At 31.9% G+C, this 21540-nt stretch overlaps 1 protein-coding gene across 1 annotated transcript in view; it reads right to left on the bottom strand.

The window, feature by feature from the left end:
• Nucleotides 1–9271, bottom strand: part of LOC106460879 (CREB-binding protein-like) — a 71694-nt gene extending 62423 nt beyond the window's left edge. Inside the window, exon 1 of the mRNA XM_013920638.2 lies at nt 8466–9271. Coding sequence (XP_013776092.1) covers nt 8466–8547 — 82 coding nt within the window. The 5' untranslated portion in view covers nt 8548–9271. The remainder of the gene's footprint in view (nt 1–8465) is intronic.
• Between the last annotated feature and the right edge of the window lie 12269 nt (nt 9272–21540).

Genomic DNA, 21540 nt, shown 5'->3' with positions numbered 1-21540 from the left:
TTATGAAACAAAGAAGTGTTCTTTATTTAAAAACTGCTCAAGTAGCAAACCTATCATCTTGTTTGATTTTGAAACTACTGTTAGAAAGAATTTGAAAAATTGGCATTTAGTAAATGATACTCTGCAATGGTTCTAAAAAGAGCTTTTGTACTTGATCATTATATTTTTTTAATAAAATGTCTGCTGAAGAAAATTTTGATGGTAACATGTAATGAATATAATAGCTATATTTTTAAGAAAAGTAAAGGTTAGAAAACTTTATCGTAGAATTTAAAATTAGTGGAGAATGTGGCAAGAAGTCACTGTCAGAAGAAGTTTTGTTATATATATTCAAAACTTTATTTAAAGTCAGTAACATTAGCAGTATTAGCTTAAATGTTTAATGTATGCATTTTCATTACTTTTAATTTGTTTATTATATTTTATCATTAGGATTGTTTTACATTATTAGTTCAGTATTTAGGTTTAGGAATAACCAAAACTTTTAAGCTTCCCAACCTCTTAAGATGTTATTGGGATTAAGGCTAAAAATATCAATAACAGCAAGAGTACCCAACTGATGAATCAATACTTCACAACAGTGCATATTCCTAGTTAGACCCAAATATTAAATCAGCACAGTTGATACTTAGTTCTCATCTATGTAGGTAGCTAGTTTTGATGAGAAATTACTGATAATTTCTTTATATTTTTTGTTTTGATAAATTTCATAAAAGTCCTCAATTTTATGTATGAATTATTATTTTTTTTGCAAACTACAATATTTATAATTGAATCATTTTTATTAATTTATTTACAAAAAAGAAATACATTTCCTTTTATTTTGTATAATTGAACTAAATAACATCTTGAGCTTCACTAATATATTTTTTTTATTGAATAATCCAATCTTTTTTTAATACTTCTAAAAATATCTTGCACTTTCCGGAAGTCACCTTTCCTACAATCAGAATAAAACTCTTATTAACTCTGCACTTATTTTCTATACAAACATCAAAAGTATTGATGTTATAATCACTAGTACTCAAGTGCTTTTGTATAAGTAGATTTCTAAAGATATCATTCTTAGTACTAAATACAAGGTCAAAAATAGCATCTTCCCAGTAAGATTTATAAGATGCTGAATAAGAAAACAATCATCCACAACCCAAATCAATTTATCTAAACTTAGTCTCACAAAATAATAAGTATGTTTCTATTGGCAGCGTAACCAATCTGCCTTTACATATTTTACTACTGCCAAAAATCTCTTCAGGTGGCTCTCAGAAAGTGCCAATTGCTTTATCTTTCAGTAACTAAAACAAATTTCAAATTTTTTTATTACCTTGGAGTTACTTCTTTCACAGGTTTTCAGCACACTTATTACATGAAGATTGCCCTTCTCCTTCTTTTCAGTGGAAGATCTCAAAAATTTCTATATTGACAGCTAACATACTAACTACTATCAAAACTTCTGCCTAGTTCTATAAACTAATTGTAAGGACTTTTAATATTAGCGTTACAGAAAAAAAAATTTTTTTTGCTTCCCTAACTAAAACTTTTGCCATAGAATTACTTTTCTACCCTACACAGTCCTACTGATTTTAATCCACATAAATCCTTTATAATCTCCTGTTTAACCCTTTTGAGACGGGTCACACGTGAAAGGCCATGTCATCTCATTTGTCAACTCATTCAAAATTTTATTGAACTACTATTTCATGAATTTATGTCAATAAGTTTGGTATTATACTGTAGATTATAATTCAAATTTTAGAACCATACATTACTCAATTTGTTAATTTAAAAGTAAATATTAAAAAAACACAGATAAACATTGATTTTTGTATGTAACGTGGTATGCTGAATGCAGCACTGGTTCAAATTAGATGTTTGTGAAGTCAAACTGGTTTTCAGTTCTAAACTCTAAAAATATACAAGATAATTTAGTAAATTCAGGCATATTTTTCTCCTCCATTACATATTTAAATCTGCAGTTCATCACTTTTTAGCAACTCCAAATCTTTCCATAACAATTATACCACAAGGTATTTCTTTAAACATTACTTTATTCTCTTTATCTTGGAAATAATAATAATTTATTGGGAAGAGTTCAGAGTATGGCTTCTGTGATGATTCCAGGGATGGACAGGTTATTTTATGGGGATATACTATATTATTTTTACTTACATTCTATTAAGAAAATATAGTAAAGAATTGATCTTATTTAAATGCACAAGATTACCTAGGGGTGTCACCAAAATAAAGAACTCTTTTTATTTCTTTGTGCTGAATCCTGAAGGTAAGATAATAAAGTAACAAGTTTAATATTAGGAATAAAAAAGAATAGATGTGGTTACATTTAAGACAATTTCATTTTTCTACCCACATAATTATCATCAGCAATGGTGGAAGCTGAAAACTTACAAAATTACCAGTTTAATGAAATTAAACTGTTTACAGTAGTGTTGTAAAATTTAGAGAACTATAAAATTAATATTAAAAGGTTAAAATTTAAGGAACTTTTGTATATATATATATATATATTTAAAATATTAAAATCCACAAACAAATAACATTTTATAAAACACAATTAAAATCTATATTTTAACCGATCAACGGCCGCAAAAGTCACTCTCCATGTTTCAGTGCAGTTTCACATCACCTCCAGGAGCATGAAAAAAAGTTACTGTGTGCTATATAAGTACAAAAACCATGATCACGTGACTACTAGTTTACAATTCTAAAAAAAGTAGAAAATCTAAGCATAAAACGTAAGACTTTTTCAGTATATTAAAGGGAAACAAAATGTGAGAATGGAAGTTGGGTCTAAGTTAAAGATTACAGGGTTGCTGAGTATCTGAATGCTTTTATTCCCATTAGTTTTTACTATGAAAGGTGTAATATAAATTTCACAAATGTATCTTCCTCCAAAAAATTATTTCATGCCACTGAAGTCGGGATTAAATCAGAATTGTCGAAGTTTGGTAAACTGACAGAAAACAAGGCACACGAACAAGACAATATTTATACTAAAATGATTAAAGAAACACAATGCAAGGTGGTATCCCTTCAATTTTTGTCAATTATGTTCATGTTCTGTCTTTAATTTGAGCTTCTGCTTGAGCTTGTTTATGTATAATGCCAGATCATACTCATTAGTTACTAGACTAATGATATTTTCATAGTGTAAAAAACTGACACTGGGTGGCACCTTTTGACACAATAGCTATAGGCACAAGGCCTTAATGAAATTAGTTATGTCACTCTATATAAATAAGTTTATTTCTTATTGTATGGTGACAAATTAAAGTATAAAAGCAAAGAGAATTGAAGATCGACATGCCAGATGCTTGAGAACCTATAAATTAGGTGGAATATTGCTTTAAACATAATTCAAAGTGCTTTAAATTATAATTATTCATTGGTTTGTAAGTACTATTAAACAGCAGCCCTCAAAATTAGTGAAGGCATAAAACAAAGCCATGGCATTTTATGATAACTGTCATGTATGATAGTAAAAAAAAAATATATACAAGGAAACAAATTAGAAAACATTTTTCTCTTTAACCCTATCTCAATGGGTCTTCCTATGGTCAGGGGTTAAAGGGCATGTCGTCACATTTGTAGACTTACATTCAAAATTTTATTGAATATTATTTTATGAACATATGTCAATAAGTTTGGTTTCAATTTTGGATTATAATTTAAATTTTAGTATTATACATTAGTTAATTTCTCAATTTAAAATTAAATATTAAAAAAATCCTAAATATGGATTTTTGTGTATCACATGGTATGTTGAATACAGCATTGGTTCAGATGAGATGTTTATAATGTCCAAATACAAAAATCTATAGGTTCTTACAAATTAGAAATTCAAATTACTGATATTGACAAGCTAGAATATAATATAAAAACCTCCTCTTTTCTATTTTCTGAGGTATTATTATATCTACTGAATCAACCAAGGTGGCACTGACCAACTCTTCCATTTTAGGAAATTTATGGTTATGTACACCTACTTTGCCCTGTGATGTGTGTATAACCAATCGAAAGCTCAGAATTTCCTGCATGTGATTTTCTCAGCCTCTACAAAGTATTTACACAGGAAAACCTTCCTTTTCATTATAGAATCAAAGCGGAAAGGTAGGAGATAATGGAGCTTGGAATATCATATTTTTTTAGACCCAAATACAGCTTAGTTACTAAGCCTAATAAGTAACAGTGGAATTCTACAGTACTGATATAGTATTTAATGATTTTTTTGTTATTTCAAGATGCATTTATAAAACTTGAAAAAATTTTGTTTCACAGTTTGTAACTAGAAAAGATCATTTTCTATACTTCTTTATTTACTGTTCTATAGTTTAAGAAAAATAACTGAAATTTAAGAACTTGTTTGTAAATAGTAATAATATATATACATATGTATGGTATTATAACTAAAATGTGACTATATTTTGCAAAATACTGGTCCACTAGAACAAAGCCAAGACATGTCACTTTGTAAAGGCCAGTTTTATATTACCGGCTACTCTAACACGAGTGTACATGCATCGCATCATTGCAATTTCTGTAATGTTAGTCGGACAGAGCTGAAAGGTAAATAAATTAAAAATAATAAATATATATAGATGTATAATGTTATGAGCTTTAAGCTATTTAGACTAAACATTTGTGGTTTCGTGTTATAATTTGTAGTCATTCTAGAATGAAAAAGGCATAATTTATATATATTTCCTAATTTTTTATGGTGGTTACGAGGTTGGTCAAATCGACCAAACCCATACAGAGATAAAATAGTGAAAATAACAGTGTATAAAGTTTTTCTAAAAAAAATATTTGATAATTACCTGGAGGTTATAACAATTTCGCATGTAAACTTTAAAAATTTTCTGATGCATAAAAGCATTTTTATTCTTTAAATCAACATTCAAAAAGAGAAAAATGCACAAGCAAATCATTACTTAAAAAAACCTTAAAATTTAATAAAAAAAATCTGATATTTTGTGTACGAAAGCCTTGTAATATTTACCGATAATCTGCAAAATTTCATGAAGATGTGCATAATGTATTAAAAGTTACAGTATGAAAACAATAACAAGCACAAAATTGTTATGTAATCAGTAGTAGTAAGTAAGAGTTAATTTCATTATTATTTTCTGAATAACTTCAAAGACTAATATTTTACAGAAAAATATAACTGCTGATAAATAACTAAAATATTAAGCAATACAAATCTTGCCTAATTTTAAGTTGTAAGTTCCATTACAAGCAAGGCATCTAATTTTACCACATATGTACATTGCTGGGGGGAAAGATCAAGGAAAAAGTATGGGTAAGTAACCTTAGAATTCTAGTTTCCAATTTTAACTTCAAGTGTGTATTTTAATATTTCACATGATTTCTGAAAATATTGATAATTTCCTGTTTATTAGCATTTATATTGTATTATTAACTAATAAAACTTCTGTTTTAATTTAAATGTGATTCAAAACCAGAACAAACAGACTATTAAACTACATACAGTTTTAATAGTTTGACATTTAAAATACTTCTTCATACAGAGCAAAGATAAGTTGTTTTACATTGTTTAAATAAAAAGATGAATACTGATGTTTGAAAACATAGTTGTTAGGAGTCTTTCACTGTATTTTTTTTTTGGCGAACATCATTTAAGCACAACATGACAAAGTTTATGCCTCAGGTTTAACTTGGAAAGCTTCCTACAATTTTATGATTTCACCAAAAATATTTAATTGATATAAAACCTAATGTTAAGTTTTTGATTTTTACCTTGGTGAGGATGTTTGTCTTATACCTCACTTGTGTATTAAGTGTTTTTAAGTAGAAGAACCTCTTCAGAATGGACAATGGCACTTGCCATGGTTTTGTCTTGATTAATGCAATAATGGTGGCAGTTTTTTGTCACAGACTTAATGTCCTAATTTCAAAGACAAAACAAAATTTTGTGATTAATTTCCAATGCTAGTATTTATCTTTCTGGTTCATTTTCCTAGTTTCTTGTGTCAAGGATATATTGTTGAAACAGCTTTGAAGTCATATCAAGATTTTATTATTGAGTTGGATGTTCTTTGAAATTTAAATGTTGTGTTTCTAAAAATCCGGGTCCAGCATTTTTTAATTCTCAGTATAATGTTTTTTACTTCTGAAAGGTCAAATAAACTGTTTTGTTTTGAAGAAGCCTGGTATTAACATTTCAATTATGTTTAATGTTGAATAAAACAACAGAGCAGATTTTTAAGCCATTAACTTTATTTCTTAATGAATCCATTAAGATTTATTAGATGCCAGATTATTAGACATCAACTAATGTCAGATTGTTTTTAAAGGATGGAGGGTTAGACAATGTCCATGTGATTACCAGCCAGTTATTCTTACTTCATTGGTTGGAAAATTATTAGCCTATAATTAATGAAATTCTACAAGAACATTCATACAAATTTTATATTATTACAAATAAACAATGTGGGTTTAGAAATGGAATGTCATGCCTCACACACATTTAACTGAACACGTATAATGCAGTAGATAATACATTTGGCATACTTGAATTTCCAGGAAGTTTAAGGTGCCACAGAAGAGATGTCTTACGAACATTGCATCTATTGGGGCAGAAGTTAATTAAATAGTCTGATAGTTGTTTTGGGTGAAAGGAGACAGAATATTGTTATGAATGGGATGTAATCACAGTGGATTAATGTTACAAGTGTACGTCACGGTTTTATGCTAATCCTTTTGCAATTTCTCATTTTTATTAATGACACAAAGGAATAAAAAGTAAAATGGTTACATTAGCAGATGATATTATATTAACGAGTATTTTAAAATGTACTAAAGATTCTGAAGTTTTACAGAGAAACTTGAACTATTTAGTAAGCTGGGCTAGTAACTGCATGATGCCTTATAATTTTAGTAAAAGATAGTCTTTATTGGTTACCTCAATAATCATTATTCTTATAACCTTGCAGACAAAGTTCTAGGTTACAATGGCAAGGAAAAAAAAATCTATAAAGGTTCTAAAAACCTTCTGAACAATGTATGCTAGTAATAAAGCAAACACTTTTTAGTTGTGTACATAGAAATACTTAGTATAAGTCAAAGGAGGTAATCAATTCACTCTTAATAAGGTGCTGGTTAGACCTCATTAGGAATACTGTTCAGCGTTGGTTTCTTATGTAAGAAAAGATACAAAATTATTAGACAAAAGTTTAGAAAAGAGTTACCAGAATCATTCCAGAATTAACTGGGTTATTGCAAGGAGATAGGATGAAACCTCTTGGTATATTTTCGCTGGAGAGAAGAAGGGCTTGGAGGAGAGTTGATCGAGTTTAAAATTTTATGATTATTAAAACATTTGGTATCATAAATTTATATGACATTTTCAGAACATTTGCAGCCAGTAAGACTAGAGAAGTTTAATATATGTAAAGTACAAACTCTCACTGTCAATTAAATTAATTTTGTAATAACAATAACTTTGATATAGATTATATCACTATTTCCATGAAAAAATATAAGGTACAAACTCACACTGTCAATTAAATTAATTTTGTATTTATAATATTAAATACTTTGATACAGATCATACCCATAATGCCAACAAACTGAAAAGACATTTAATAAACATAGTCGGCAAAGTTGTCCAACATTAAATTTAAAGAATTTCTTTGAACTCGTAAGATGCAGACTCAAATTTTAAACCTAAGACCTTGCAGTGTAATTGTTACTATTCTAACATGAAACAACCTTAATTGTTAATATTATATGCATTGTCAGCTGACAATGACATTATGAGAGCATATTGTGTATTTTTACATAATAGTAAAATACTGTTGATCTTGAATGGTAAATCGCAAGCAATTTTTCAAACTACATAAGCATTAGGTATAGTTGCATGTCTGAATGCGACATAAAATGCTTAACTATAATTTCTTAAGACTAGTTCAAATATCAGACTTACTAACCTTGATTTATGTTATGATACATACAAATTACACCAAATATTAACAGGCATGTGATGGCATGGCAACATATAAATAATAAAATAATATGAACGAGTGTCATTTCCACAGGAAGGCCCAAATTTTACACTTAATTTAAACATATGAGCCCCAGACTCAGTGGCCAGTGTAGTTTGTCTGTATGTCAAACCATGCTCTACTCTATACCTCTTATACTTTATACTAATAATTATTTAACTTTTAAGATTTACTAATTGTTATATCAAAACTTGAAACTCATTAACAACCACTTTTGATATTCTATACCATTACCAAGATTAAACTAAGTTAAACATAAGCTAGGTTTAGTTGTATGCTATCAATTTTATATTTAAATTTTAAAACTCAGTGTTAAACTAACAGTAACAAACACTGACGCAGGATTTCCTATCCTAAAACAAATTAGGCCTAATAGTAAAAGCTAAATACTAACAGAATTATTATTATTATATTAGTTACCTGTACCATCTGAAGCTGAAAGCGTTGATTCAGATAATTTCTGTCGTTTATTTGGTGGTCTTCCGTCTACAAGATCAGCCATGTTCCCCAAGATAGGGTTATAACTTATACTCAAGCAAGAATAATTTATAAAACAGAACTTAGAGTAGGCTTAAACTAAACTACTCAGTCACTGTCACAATATTAATAGCACTGTAGTGTTGTACTACTAGAAATAGTACCCTAGTAGTACTAATGTATTAACTAACTTTCGGGTTTGCGATAAATTAAGATTAAACTTCAAGCCTAACTAGATAAAATTTAATGTAGGTTAACTTGCTCGTGTAGGTTCCATCAAATGAAAATCACACTAAAATAATCATGTCACAGAATTCAAACACCGTTACTGTATTCGAAAATGAGACTATGCAATGCACATGTCTGATTTCAGGCGACTTTTCGTCAATCTGACGTCTTAATACTAATAGTCTCTACCGCATCCCAACTAGCCCCCGCCTCCATCATCATACCCACAGCATTAGGCTGCTACGGCCCGTGTGATGTTACTGCTGTAGCCTGTGGTAATTCTACGTATATCGGCTGAGCGTCGGCAGACGCTTTGACTTTGGGGACCAAACTTTAGGGGCTGCATTAGCTAGTTTAACTAACTACTTAATATGTACAAAATTGCTATCATTTTCTTGTAATCCACTTTCACGACAAAGCAGTCAAAATGGTCTATAATAAGCATATACAAAAGGAAGAATAACACATAAAGCTTTCCAACGTATATCGCTCGACAACTCTGAAACAATCTAATATGGCGGCTGTTGATGAAAAGTTTTTCTGCGCTTGTCACATACAACTCAGGGAGAAGAGCGACTCTAAATGGCTCGTGCCAGAACAGATACACAATTGGACAATAGGAGCCACGTGACCAAACAGTTATTTCCTTATAGGTAGATTTATTTACCCTACCAGGTCTGTAGCAACATATATCTATAATAATATTAAGCGTACGTATGGCAATGTGCTTGATATACATATGAAATATAGTCCCGCATAATCGTCTACAAAAATGAGTCACATACATTAAAAGAATTTGAGTAATATTGTCTTTATACACAATACAGCCATGAATCTCCTAAGTTATTACAAAACGTTGATTGTTGTTTTAGTGGGCGATACTTTTCATATCAGAGTCAGTGACTTTTCAGACAGAATGTTTATTTGTAATTAAGCACAAAGCTACACAATGAGCTATCTGTGCTCTGCCCACCACGGGTATCGAAACCCGGATTCTAGCGTTGTAAGTCCACAGACATACCGCTGTGCCACTGGGGGGCTAGACAGAATGAGAGATCATACTCATTTTACAATGTACAGAAGTACGAAAATATTGAACTTTTTCTTGAAGCAGAAACAAAATTTACAGTAAGAAGAGCATACAATTCTTTTTTTGGATAAAAATACCCCATTTCTCCATAAAAATTTTAGAAAAAGAATTTGCTTAAACCTTGATGAAACATGAAAACAGAATGACTATTTCAAACAATATTTTACATTATTTCATACAAGAAATCGTTCCAAATATTATTTCTCTTACGATATTTTCAGAAGTTGCTTTATGCTAATTAAGATAGTGATGGGTCGTGAAAAATTGCAGATTAGAAGGTTTGCTTCAAACGACGGCCAACTTCAATTTTCAGTAATAAGCGACAGAGAGAGAGAGAGGAAAAAAAAGCTCTGAAGCAAATTCAGCTGGAAATATTTCCCAATTTCGCATGTAGTTAGCCGAGAGATGCAACCGTTCCACAGTAAAGCTTCCGTGCAATTCCGTCCAAATATAGCTGTGTTTTTTTGTTGTGTGTGTGTGTGTGTTGTTTTTTTTTCGAATAAAGATCTATATCATTTTAACAACAAAAAATCGGCATCGAGGAAGAACTTTAAGAAAAAGCCGCCACGCTCAGCTGAAAGTTTTTTGTTGTTGTCGTTGTTTTTCCTAAATATCTTTAGAAATAATTCAAATCGACCGCTTTCAAACACATTATATACTGGCCTTTGTAGATTTTTTTGTAGCTTGTTTCTCTTAATTATGACTTAAATCTATAGAATTAAATGCACGGGTATTACAAACAAACCAATAACGCAACACGATATAAATCTACAACATTCATTCTCTTTAACAAAGGCACATGTTTCCATCTGCCTCCATCTGTGAATTAGGAGTATATATGTACGTCATTAATGTTTATAGATTAAAACGATAGCATCAAAGAAATCTCAAAGGAGTTCTGTGGGATTTGAAACAAAGCTTTTTGCTGGTCAATCCATAAACTCTGTGATTTCTTGTTTCAGATTTAATCAGGTAATCTATCACAATCCTAGTAGCATAATATTAGATCCTATTCCTGCATCTGACCAAAGTCTGATCCGTTTGCATCTGCAAAAAATCAATTGCCATATCGGTATATCATCAAGCTGTAAATCTATTCTTCGTAAACACTTATAATTTTTCACATTTGTGACGCATAATTTTGAACGGAAAAAAATGTGTATAACATAAAATAACACTACATCTCTTAAAACTACCATAAAAAACAACATACGTGAATTGTGAATTGCTTTTAAGAGTCCCAGCAATTATTAAAGTTTGTATTTCTTAACTTGTCCAACAATTCTGTTTAGGTATCATTTGTTTTGTCACATTTGAAAATCTGCTATATTTGAAATCAGCTATTGATTTAAATTTTTTCAAAATTTCCATGCAGGTGCTCTGCATTTAGTTAAATGACATCATTGGAAAAGCACGTGAAACAGCGTCAATTTGCACTAATAATTTTCTAAAAAAAGAAGGTTACTTTCTTACCGAAACCGTCACCCTCTAAAAGCTTATACTTGCTGGACCCTATTTTTGAATTATTGCTACGCTGAGAATCTGGTCATAATACAAGTTAGTGAAGGATGAGATTTTATATCTTTTGAACATATAATGCTTGCTGATATAGGTAAACTATAATTGTAGAATATTACAATAACAACTTTCAGTCTGACTTAGTAATGTAATATATAATGATTTTTGGTGGATCCTGCATTTCAAATAGATGTCCCTCCATTTTCAGCAACCATAAAAATTCTGTGTAACATACTTAAGAACTGATCAAAAGATAAAAAAGTGCAATTTTATTATTTTTCCGAAGTGTGTAGAATAAGGATTTTTGTTTTTATTGTACACTTTTGTCTTATCGTTTTTCCTTTGCTGTCATTCACAAGGTTTATAGAGGGATGTTGAGCAAACCCCCCTGTGGCACCATATAGATCTTAAGGACTTTCATCTCTGACTGAAGTACTTTCTATAACAGGACCTGGTAAGCTTCTACAGTGAGCCATGACTTGTTTTGGTATATGCAGCAGTGGATGTATTAGTCAGTGCTTTGGTCAAGCATTGGAGGTCATCATAGGCTCTTGAGGTTGTTTTAGAGCAGGATCAGCTACTGCTGCTAGTCTTTTATTCTGCTTCAACATCTGGTTTGATAAGACCACATTAAACCGTGGAGTTGCAATGGTTACACCACCTATGCAGCATGATTTGTAATTTGGCACATTATAAAAACATGAGATGGAGCCACTGTTTTAATTTTGGTTTAATTGTATTGGACGTTGCAAGACAGAATCAGTAGGTGCAAGTTCTATTCTGATAAATACTACAATAAATACAAGAAGGCCAACAGCAGGCTGTTGCTGCAGCTGCTTATGCTGGTTTAAGCTATTGAAGCCTAAGTTGAATTTGGCTACCAGCTCAGGGGAGCATAGCAGTCAGCTTACACCCAATATTAGAGTGGCTGGTTTGGATAAAAATGGGCTTAGCATCAAGTAGGGTGAGTCTCTAACAATGTGTAGATGTAAGATTGAATTTTTAGTGGATACTGAAATAACTAAGACCTGCTCAACCTCGTCGAGCATCAGGTGCTGCAAGTGAAGCCACTATTTTAGTCATTTTGTAAAACGTTATTTTGAAATGATAAACTAAACATTAATGGAAAAGCACATCTCTAGCTTTATATTGGCAATGTTGCTCTCCAAACAAACAAAAACACAAAATTAGTTATCTTCAATTTTGGCTCAGGCTTTGCTATCCTGTGGATCGAACTACTGTGGAAGTTGTCAACAAAATTTTCATGTGCTGCAGGTGAACTACAGCTTTCAGAAAAAGTCATTCAGTGTCAAGCCACATTGGGCCCAAAAAGTGAATAGTGATTCCCCTGTACATATGTTGCAGCCTAGTGCATTATCATTATCTGCTATAATGTTAGATCCAATGTGTGAAATACTTGATCAAACGCTCATCTGTCTAAGTGCTCTGAATTTACCATAATGCAAGAACTGGGTGACAAAAGTGAATTTCACATACTATCACAAACACGCAGAGAGATTTTTATGTGTGTATTCACGTAAATAAATTAATAGATGGTGGAGAAACTGCATCACATGTGTTTCCTAGGGAAAAACTTACCACCTCATGGAAAACTCTAGCAGAAAGTTGTAGGTTTTTCCTTAGAAAAAATCACTCTGGATGAAGCTGGTCTTCTACCTGAATCTAAGAAATGTAATTGATGTATGCAGCTTATAATCGATTATTCACCAAATGAACTGAAGCTTACTCATTGATCATTGTGCTAGTCCAGTCCATTGCTGATGTGTTGGCTAAACAGTGGATAAATCTTGATCATCTTGAGTAATCTACATGAATCGAGGAGCCAGATGGTTGAGGAATCGTGTTGGGTTTTTTGAAAACATTCATCTTACCATATCATTCCCAGTCTCGTGGTTTTGACTGTATGGGTAGGATATGCTGCGAAACAGAAATCTGCTAAGTTTAAGCTTGTGAACCCTGTGCAAACTGACTGGGTTAAGCACTAACTATATGTGTATATGGTAGTGCATTAAATAAATGGCGAATAGTCAACTCTTTGTTTTCTAAATTTCCTGACATTTGGACTTGAAGCATAGCTTCCAGTGGATCTTACGTACAACCCTCCAACCAATGCAAATATGCTGCAAAGTTCACATCATGGAGTAGCTGCATTGAACAATGGTTGATGCACATAATTTTTGTTTAGAGATTAGTAATGTGAACATACACGAAAAGAAGGGTTACCACTAAACAGTGACAGTGAAAGTTAAAGCTTGATGACTGAGTTGAGCTATGTTAAGTGCCTCCAATGCGTAAGCAACTCATTTCTGGCTGAACTGGTCTACGTAAATATGTCAGCAGTCACTCTATGTTACTGATGAACTTGTTACTCTTGTAGCTAAGGGTAGACGAACACACTAACTCTGTTAATGAGAGCGCTGTATTGTAGGATCTCTTCTCAATTAGTGACAAGGAAGATGCTGAAAATGCACATCTGATAGTTTACAAGGAGTAGGATGAGAAAATGTCATTTCAAGGAGTGAGTTTATTGTTATAATGAATAGGTGGGTGAGAAAATGTCATTTCAAGGAGTGAGTTTGTTGTTATAATGAATAGGTGGGTGAGAAAATGTCATTTCAAGGAGTGAGTTTATTGTTATAATGAATAGGTGGGTGATTGATGTGAGCTTTCGAATCATTATGCGTTTGAGTGACCACTTGACCAATAATAACGATGATCAATTGATTGACAAATCAATGACTAAAATGAAGTGGCAATCCTTGTTTTATAAGCTATTGAGTGGTGTTTCACAGTACTTTTTGTGAAGATTATTATATTATGGACCCTGTTATGGTAAAGTTAGAGTAGATGAATGGTTAAAAGACTGTCAACTGAAAGAACATTTTGGCTTATTTTCTGAGTTATTGGGTGATATTTGGTAGTGTAGGAAATATATAAATTATTGTAATCATTCAATCAATTTCTGCGATGACCTGCATTAGCACTTCTGCAGAACAAGGCTGAGAAACTGGTGATTGTTCAATGATAGCGAGAAAGGGATTTTTAAATCGTTGCTTTATGAATATTGAAGATAATTTCATGGTCCTGAAAAATCTTTCGTCTGAGCTGAAGTGACTTTGAGTTATGTAATCATGTAGTTCACATCTGTTGGTCTGGTGGGTTGATATTAGTCTTCCTTAGTGCAGGAAATTAGTTGTGATTTAACATCGTATAGAAAGTTTATATGGACTGTATAACTTTTGACTGAGTGTGTTTAATCTTAAAGGATTTCTCTGAGTTACTTTTCATATCGTTGATTTGTAGAATGGCAATAATAACTTTGGCTGTATGCATTCACATGTTTTGTGATGTTGGGAACGCAAAAACTGATCTGGGTGTGAGTTGTCACAAGAATAGCCATTGTTACTGTTTTTTCTTGTATTTTCATGATTCTATTCGAGTTACAGTTATATAACACGCAGAAACAGTTGCAGGGTCTTATTATTGTGTATGGGAATGGGGAGCAAGCGGGTATTTTGGAGCTCTTGGATGCAATGATATTTTAAACATCTAAATTCTAGTCAAATCACAAAAAGATTGTACAAAGTTACCAAAAGTTAAGCAGTGGAAAAGCCATCTGTATGTCCCTGCCTATGTTTGCTGAGTTAATTCACCAAGTGACATGTGGGGGGCTTGATGACCGCTGGTGGGGGGGGACAAATGTATCCCCAATTATCAATTGTCAGCTGTTATTGCAGATATTGGCTGCTAAATGGGATGTCGTCTGCCGCAAATATACATTGAGTTATCACACACAAACACACACACACATATATATATATATATACATATAATTGTGTGTACATTTAGTTACATGCAAATATTTAAAATATAAAAGAGGGCAATTTCTGAGGCAGATAAAGGGAAACACGATGTTATCTGAATTTACAAGAAATTAGTTGGGTTTAGTCCTAAAGTGAACTGTTTGCAAGTGTGTGATTTTTTATTGAGAGAGAAATAAAGCTATTAAAGTAATTTACACAGCATCAAGTGAGGAACATGGTAGACCTACTGTTTTCATTGGTGTTGATGAATGAATACTTCTCAGTTGAAACAAATTAAATGTTTGTAGATTTTGCAACTTAGTCTTCATTTAGTAGAATCATTAATACTGGTTCATTCAGGACGAAATAAAACAAATCACACATATTATTTTCTTGTAGTTTTGATTTTGACAGGAGTTTGATTTGCACTATCAAGCTATTCTTCAAATTGGTGGACACTACTGAGTGTTTTAGCACAATGTTATTTCTGAACAAGATAATTATTGTACAATAATTTTGCACTAACTACATTTAGATGTGGTATTATAGCAAGTTTGCGTGTGTGTTGGCTAAGCGAATACAACTGTGGATTTATTTTTGAAATCACACGTGATTTTACTTGTTTATTCAGTTTATATTTAACTTGTGTCGTAAGGCAGGTTTATATTGTAAATAAACAAGTTATGAAACCTTTAAGGTCAGTAGCATTGGTCACTTATTAATGTAAAGTGTCAGTTTGAAATTTTACCCTTTCTCTATTGAAAATGGCACTGCTTTAAAGCTAGCATCTGTGCAAGAACCCATGCGTATGTCAAATGGCTGGACTTGCTGATTTATGAACATAATGCCATGAACCATTGCATTCAAGAATCTGACTAACATGGCTGAATGTGAACTGTCCCATAAATGCTATACGAAATGCGACACCTGAATTACATCAAACTGGACAACACTTTCCTATGGAAAGTTGGATTTTAGCCTGATTGGTCATATGCTCAACCCTTCATTATTTGTTGAACTTCTGATCTATAATAGAATGAGGTAGCTTGAAGTTTTCACCCCTAAATTATGCTGTACAAAGCCACGATGCTGGTTATCTTGCTCTTTGAACCAGTAACATGCCTGATCCACTTGGGAAAATGGAAGACATGTTTACCACATCATTGATCTGGTGGATCTACCTGATCCCCATATTAACCCCAGAAACTCCAATAATGGTATGTAAAGAAGATAGGTGATAATAATGGGTCTGAATGTTTCTTTGGTTGGTCTGTCCTTGGTTCGGCTGCTCAAAGTACCTGTCCTGATATATATGACATAGGAAAATCTGATGCACACTTTGATGAGTTCAATTATAGTTTCAGTATTCATAGTTGTTCTGGAAGTGAATGTAATGTCTGTCTACAATCTTATTTTGGTCAGTTGAAGTGTTATATTTTGGGAACATTGGTGAATAGATCTACTACATCAAAACTAAAAAGAAGGGTGGTAAACCCTATATTTAGTTTCCTGGTGGATTCTGCTAATTCTTTTCTCGACAGACATCCCGCCATCTTTTTAATAAAAAACACTTCAATGACGTTTTTATCATTTGGCCACGTAGTGAACACCAAATACTTAACCTCCTCTCGCATTTCAACTCCGTTAGCAACAGCATTAAGTTCACAATGGAAAGAGAGAAAAACAACTGTTTTCCTGGACATCCTCATTCATAAGCACAGTAGCAAACTATGCACAACAATCTACAGAAAACTCATTTATATAGACTGGTATCTTCACTTCCTTTCCTGCCACTAAACATCCACAAATCAAGGAATCGTAAAATCTCTATATGAAAAAGCGCGGAATATATGTAATGGTGAATATCTAGCATCAGAACAACAACACGCTATTTGAACCTTTCGACACAATGGATAACTCACTAATTTTATCCACAACTAAATTAAAGATAAGCCACTTAGAGAAAGTCATACCTTTTACCGTAATCTAACTTCCCCTACATATCCAAATTCAATAAAAAATTAAAATGTACAGCCAATCAGTTTAACATTGATATCCATAAGAAAGCCTAGAACACTCTGGGATTATTACTAGTACATAACAAAGATCAGTAGTACTGAAGGTGACAAACTAAATAAAAATATAAGCAATAACGTAATGCATACAATAACATAAAATGGAAACATTAATACTAAATAACATAGAAAAGTTTCAAATAAACATATAAAACAAAACAAAGTTAAAATCATAAATATAATGGTAAATTGAAAAATAGGTCGCATAAGTAAATAAAACATGCGAGTTTTATGCACAAAAGAAAAAATTCGGAAAATGAAACATGCATATCTAATCAGACCATCTGTAAGTGGAATTAAACAGTTTACATTAAAAAAAAAATCACAAATGATGAATAAAAAATTGAAAAATATACAATTATGACTTGAAACAGGTACCGGACATTCCAAAATAAAATTATCACAGAGTAATAAAATCATAAATAAAGAAATTAAAATTATTAAAAATGTTAGAAGTTTTTAGTATTCCAGTCATAACTAAAAGCTTTATCAGTACGTCTTCCGCCAGAGAATTATATATTTAAATAGCACATTTTTAGACAACATCAACAGAGCCCTACATTAGAGCCACTCTCTAGGAAGTCCTCGATGACGACCGCACACTCTTCGAGGTCCACGTGGTTATGACATATACAGTAGCTATCCTGATAACAGCAGACTTGAAGACAAGTTTTGGAAGTTACTTTAATCTTCGTCACACGCAGGCTATCTTGTCCAGATGATTATGTGCTTTCAGGGCTGTTGGAGTCCATGATGAAAATAAAGCCTAAATCATCTGTCAAAGATTACATTTTTCTATTTGTATAGTCAGGTATATTTCCCATAGCTTTCAAACAGGATATAAAATATTAATAAACTTGCACTAAACCTCTGTCGTAGACAAAGGTTACATACCACAGCAATCACTCTATAAAATATAATACTTGCATGGCTGTATTTCTGTATTGCTCTATTGAGGTGCAGTTAATACTCAAGTTGAAATGGTAAAGAGTTTTATATAGATTAGTGTGAGGGTTTATTCCTCTTGACTATAAAAAAGGAATGATCATTAATGTAGGTGATAGAGGATCGTTGGATATCACACTAGGAACTTTCATTTTGACTTAACAACCAAATATATCAGGATATTGCTTCAGATTTCGTTTCGTGTAGCTCCACCTACCTCAAACAGCTAAAGTTCTGTTAAACATAATTAGAAGCCATCCAGCAGTTAAAGATAATTCCAAACATAATTTTCTTTCTCAGTTGTCAGCTCGAAGCCTTATAATGCTAAAATTTTGGGGTTCGATACCTGCAGTCAAAGCAGCATACGTAGCCAGTTGTGCAGCTTTGTGCTTAAGCAGATAATATTTGTGTTTTTGAGTGTATGAAATAAATATTTTTTGTTTTTATTGTGTACTTTTCTTTTTTTCTGCTGTCTGTGTCTTATAGTTGTGAAAACACAGCTTCTTCTATAGAATGGTTGATATTTGTCTCAGACAAAGGAAGTTAATAATGTTGAATGGTTGTTTAAAATATTCTCCTTGACAGAGATTTTTTTTAGTTTCTCTAATATTTTGATGAAAAATATATTTGAAAAATGATGGTTGCATTAGCTTAGACTTTAGTGTTAGTCAAAAGTATGCATAAATCTTGTTGGCCAATTCTTTCCTGCTTCGACTTTTATATCTATACTGTAGATATAAATAGTTCACCTGTGTTGAGGATTTTCAGTATTAGTGAATATCACGCTTCCATTTTTCATGAAAGGCTAAGAGGAGTATCCTGTAATGTATTATTGTTGATTTGGCTGTCACTAGCTTTGGACATTTATAAATTTGGACCCTCATTGTCAGTGGGAAATTTGAATTTTTCTTCTTTTTAGGCCAAATTCTTGGAGAATCAGCTCCTACCTCGATGTGAAGAATTATATTGAGCATTATTATTTGTTCATTTGATGACTTTATTTTTAAAAAATCTTTACTTGGTTTGCTAATTTCAGTAAATAACTAACATACCGTCACCATGTTATTTTCATGACTTGCTACAAAACAAAAAACAAACAACGATTATTAACTTAATTTGCCTGATCTTTGAAATGTGATATGCCACATTCTTAATCATTTTCTCACTGAACATGAGTCTTTACTTAGGATTATACCTTTCTTTTAGCTGTATAACTACATAACATCAACACACCAGAAGCCTGACGTACTACCATTGGCGTCTTTTCATCTTTACCCTGTATGGTTTCAAAATTTCATGAGAGAACTTGTCGACAGTGAATGGTACAATCTATTTAAGTTGTCTGAGATTAATCTTCCTTTGGGCAAATAGTTCAAAAGATCAACTTTCACTTCTTTCTCAAACACTGAGTAGTCAAGTTGATCTGCCATTCAGTTTTGAAAAGGGTAAAGTTTTATTTTTATAGTTTTTTATTCCAAAGATTCTGACCAACACTGATTCAATGTTCTATCCTTGATCAAAATAAGTCTCATAGTTAATCCATATTTCAATATAACCTTTGTTGTTGTTGTTGTTGTTAAATTCAACATAAGCCTCACAGACAATCACTTGTGGCAGTAAATCCTGGAAATTAACAGCTTAAGTGCCTGTATTACTTCTTTAAAATGTTTAATATTGCCACAACACAGTTTTTAAGATCTAATCCAGTAAAAAAATCAGGATCGACGTACATCAAGGTTCTAGCATTAGGGTGTTCAACTGTCATAAAATTAATTATGGTGATAAATAAATTCTATCAAATTCAAATAGTCTGGGTAACGCCAACTGAAAACATTTGTCGTGGATTACTGCATTTTGATCCAATTTAACTACTCGTTTGTTTTAACACAAAGCTACATAATGGGCTATCTGTTCGAGGAGTCGAACACTGATTTTAGTGTTATAAGTCCGGAAACTTATTGCCGAACAACTAGGTTAAATAATTTAAGTGAATTTTACCCAGACAGTACAGCAGTGTCTTCCTTTCATCCTCTTTTCGTCAATGCAAGACAAATGAAATATTTTATTTCTTATCAGTGCATATTAAAATTGTTGGGTGAACCACAAAGAATTTCCACTCTTATAAATACAAATTTAGAACTAGTTTAACCCATTGATTTTCACAGAATTCTATACATTTTCAGTATACATATAATCATTTATAGTGAAAGGCCTCATTTACAAAAATGCGTCACTCCTTTTACGATTCCATTCAGTGCAATCTATTGTAATTAATTCATCTCCCATACTTCTGTCCTCTCAGTTTTAGTAGAAAAAATTCGCAGCTTAGACAAAACCTAAAAACTCCTTATAAGTGTAACGGATTTTTGTTTTCAATAAAAAAAATTATTATTATGCATCCTAATGGGCCATTTGACCCACCAAACTTGAATTTTGGACATCCAATATGGTTTAAAAATAACACTGTTGGGCAAAAATATTTGTATAAACAAAATATGTTTTTTATTATAGTGTGGATTTTCTCAAACAATGTTAATCTCGCGATGCAATCCCATTTTCCTAAGGGACCAGGGTATCCTGATCTCATTTTCATACAGAGATAATATAATACTGATTGAAGGCTGTGTAGATGTAGCCTTTTCACTGGCCGTCCACCAACTATTTATGCTTAGAGAAAGATGCGTTTTTGAAGAGCTAATGACTTTACTGAAACAAGAAATTACATTTTCATTTAATCTTATAGTTGTGAAACACAGCTTCTTCTATAGAATGGCTGATATTTGTCTCAGACAAAGGAAATTAATAATGTTGAGTGATTGTTTAAAATATTCTCCTTGGCAGATCTTTTTTTTTAGTTTTTCTAATATTTTGATGAAAAAATATATATTTGAAAAACAATGGTAGCATTAGCTTAGACTTTAGTGTCAGTCAAAGTCATGCATACATCATGTTGTTGGCCAATTCTTTCCTGCTTCAACTTTTATTAAAGCTCCAAATATTCCTCAATTACTTATTATATGCCAAGATGAAAAAAGAACAATCTCTGGTTAAGTTTTATGTTAGCTTTGTCAAATGCTTTCTTCAGGCCATCACAGGCATCGGGAAAATACTCAGTGTTGTAATATCATCGAATTATGACAATGTGCCACGATTAAAACTACGAAAACAGGTTCTAACTGCTCTTTGAAAATTCATAAGTTATTATATATATATTATATATTTCAAGTGGTAGAGCAACGACTGCTAAAATCCAGTACTCACTATAAATTCTACTTTTTTTTATGGATTTCTATCTACCAATACTTATACTTCACTTTCAACACTGACCAACAAAAGAA

Source organism: Limulus polyphemus, unplaced genomic scaffold (genome assembly GCF_000517525.1).
Source record: "Limulus polyphemus unplaced genomic scaffold, Limulus_polyphemus-2.1.2 Scaffold36, whole genome shotgun sequence".
Classification (NCBI taxonomy): domain Eukaryota; kingdom Metazoa; phylum Arthropoda; class Merostomata; order Xiphosura; family Limulidae; genus Limulus; species Limulus polyphemus.
Note: the sequence above shows the minus strand (reverse complement) of the source record. Positions and strands in the feature narration are given on the sequence as shown.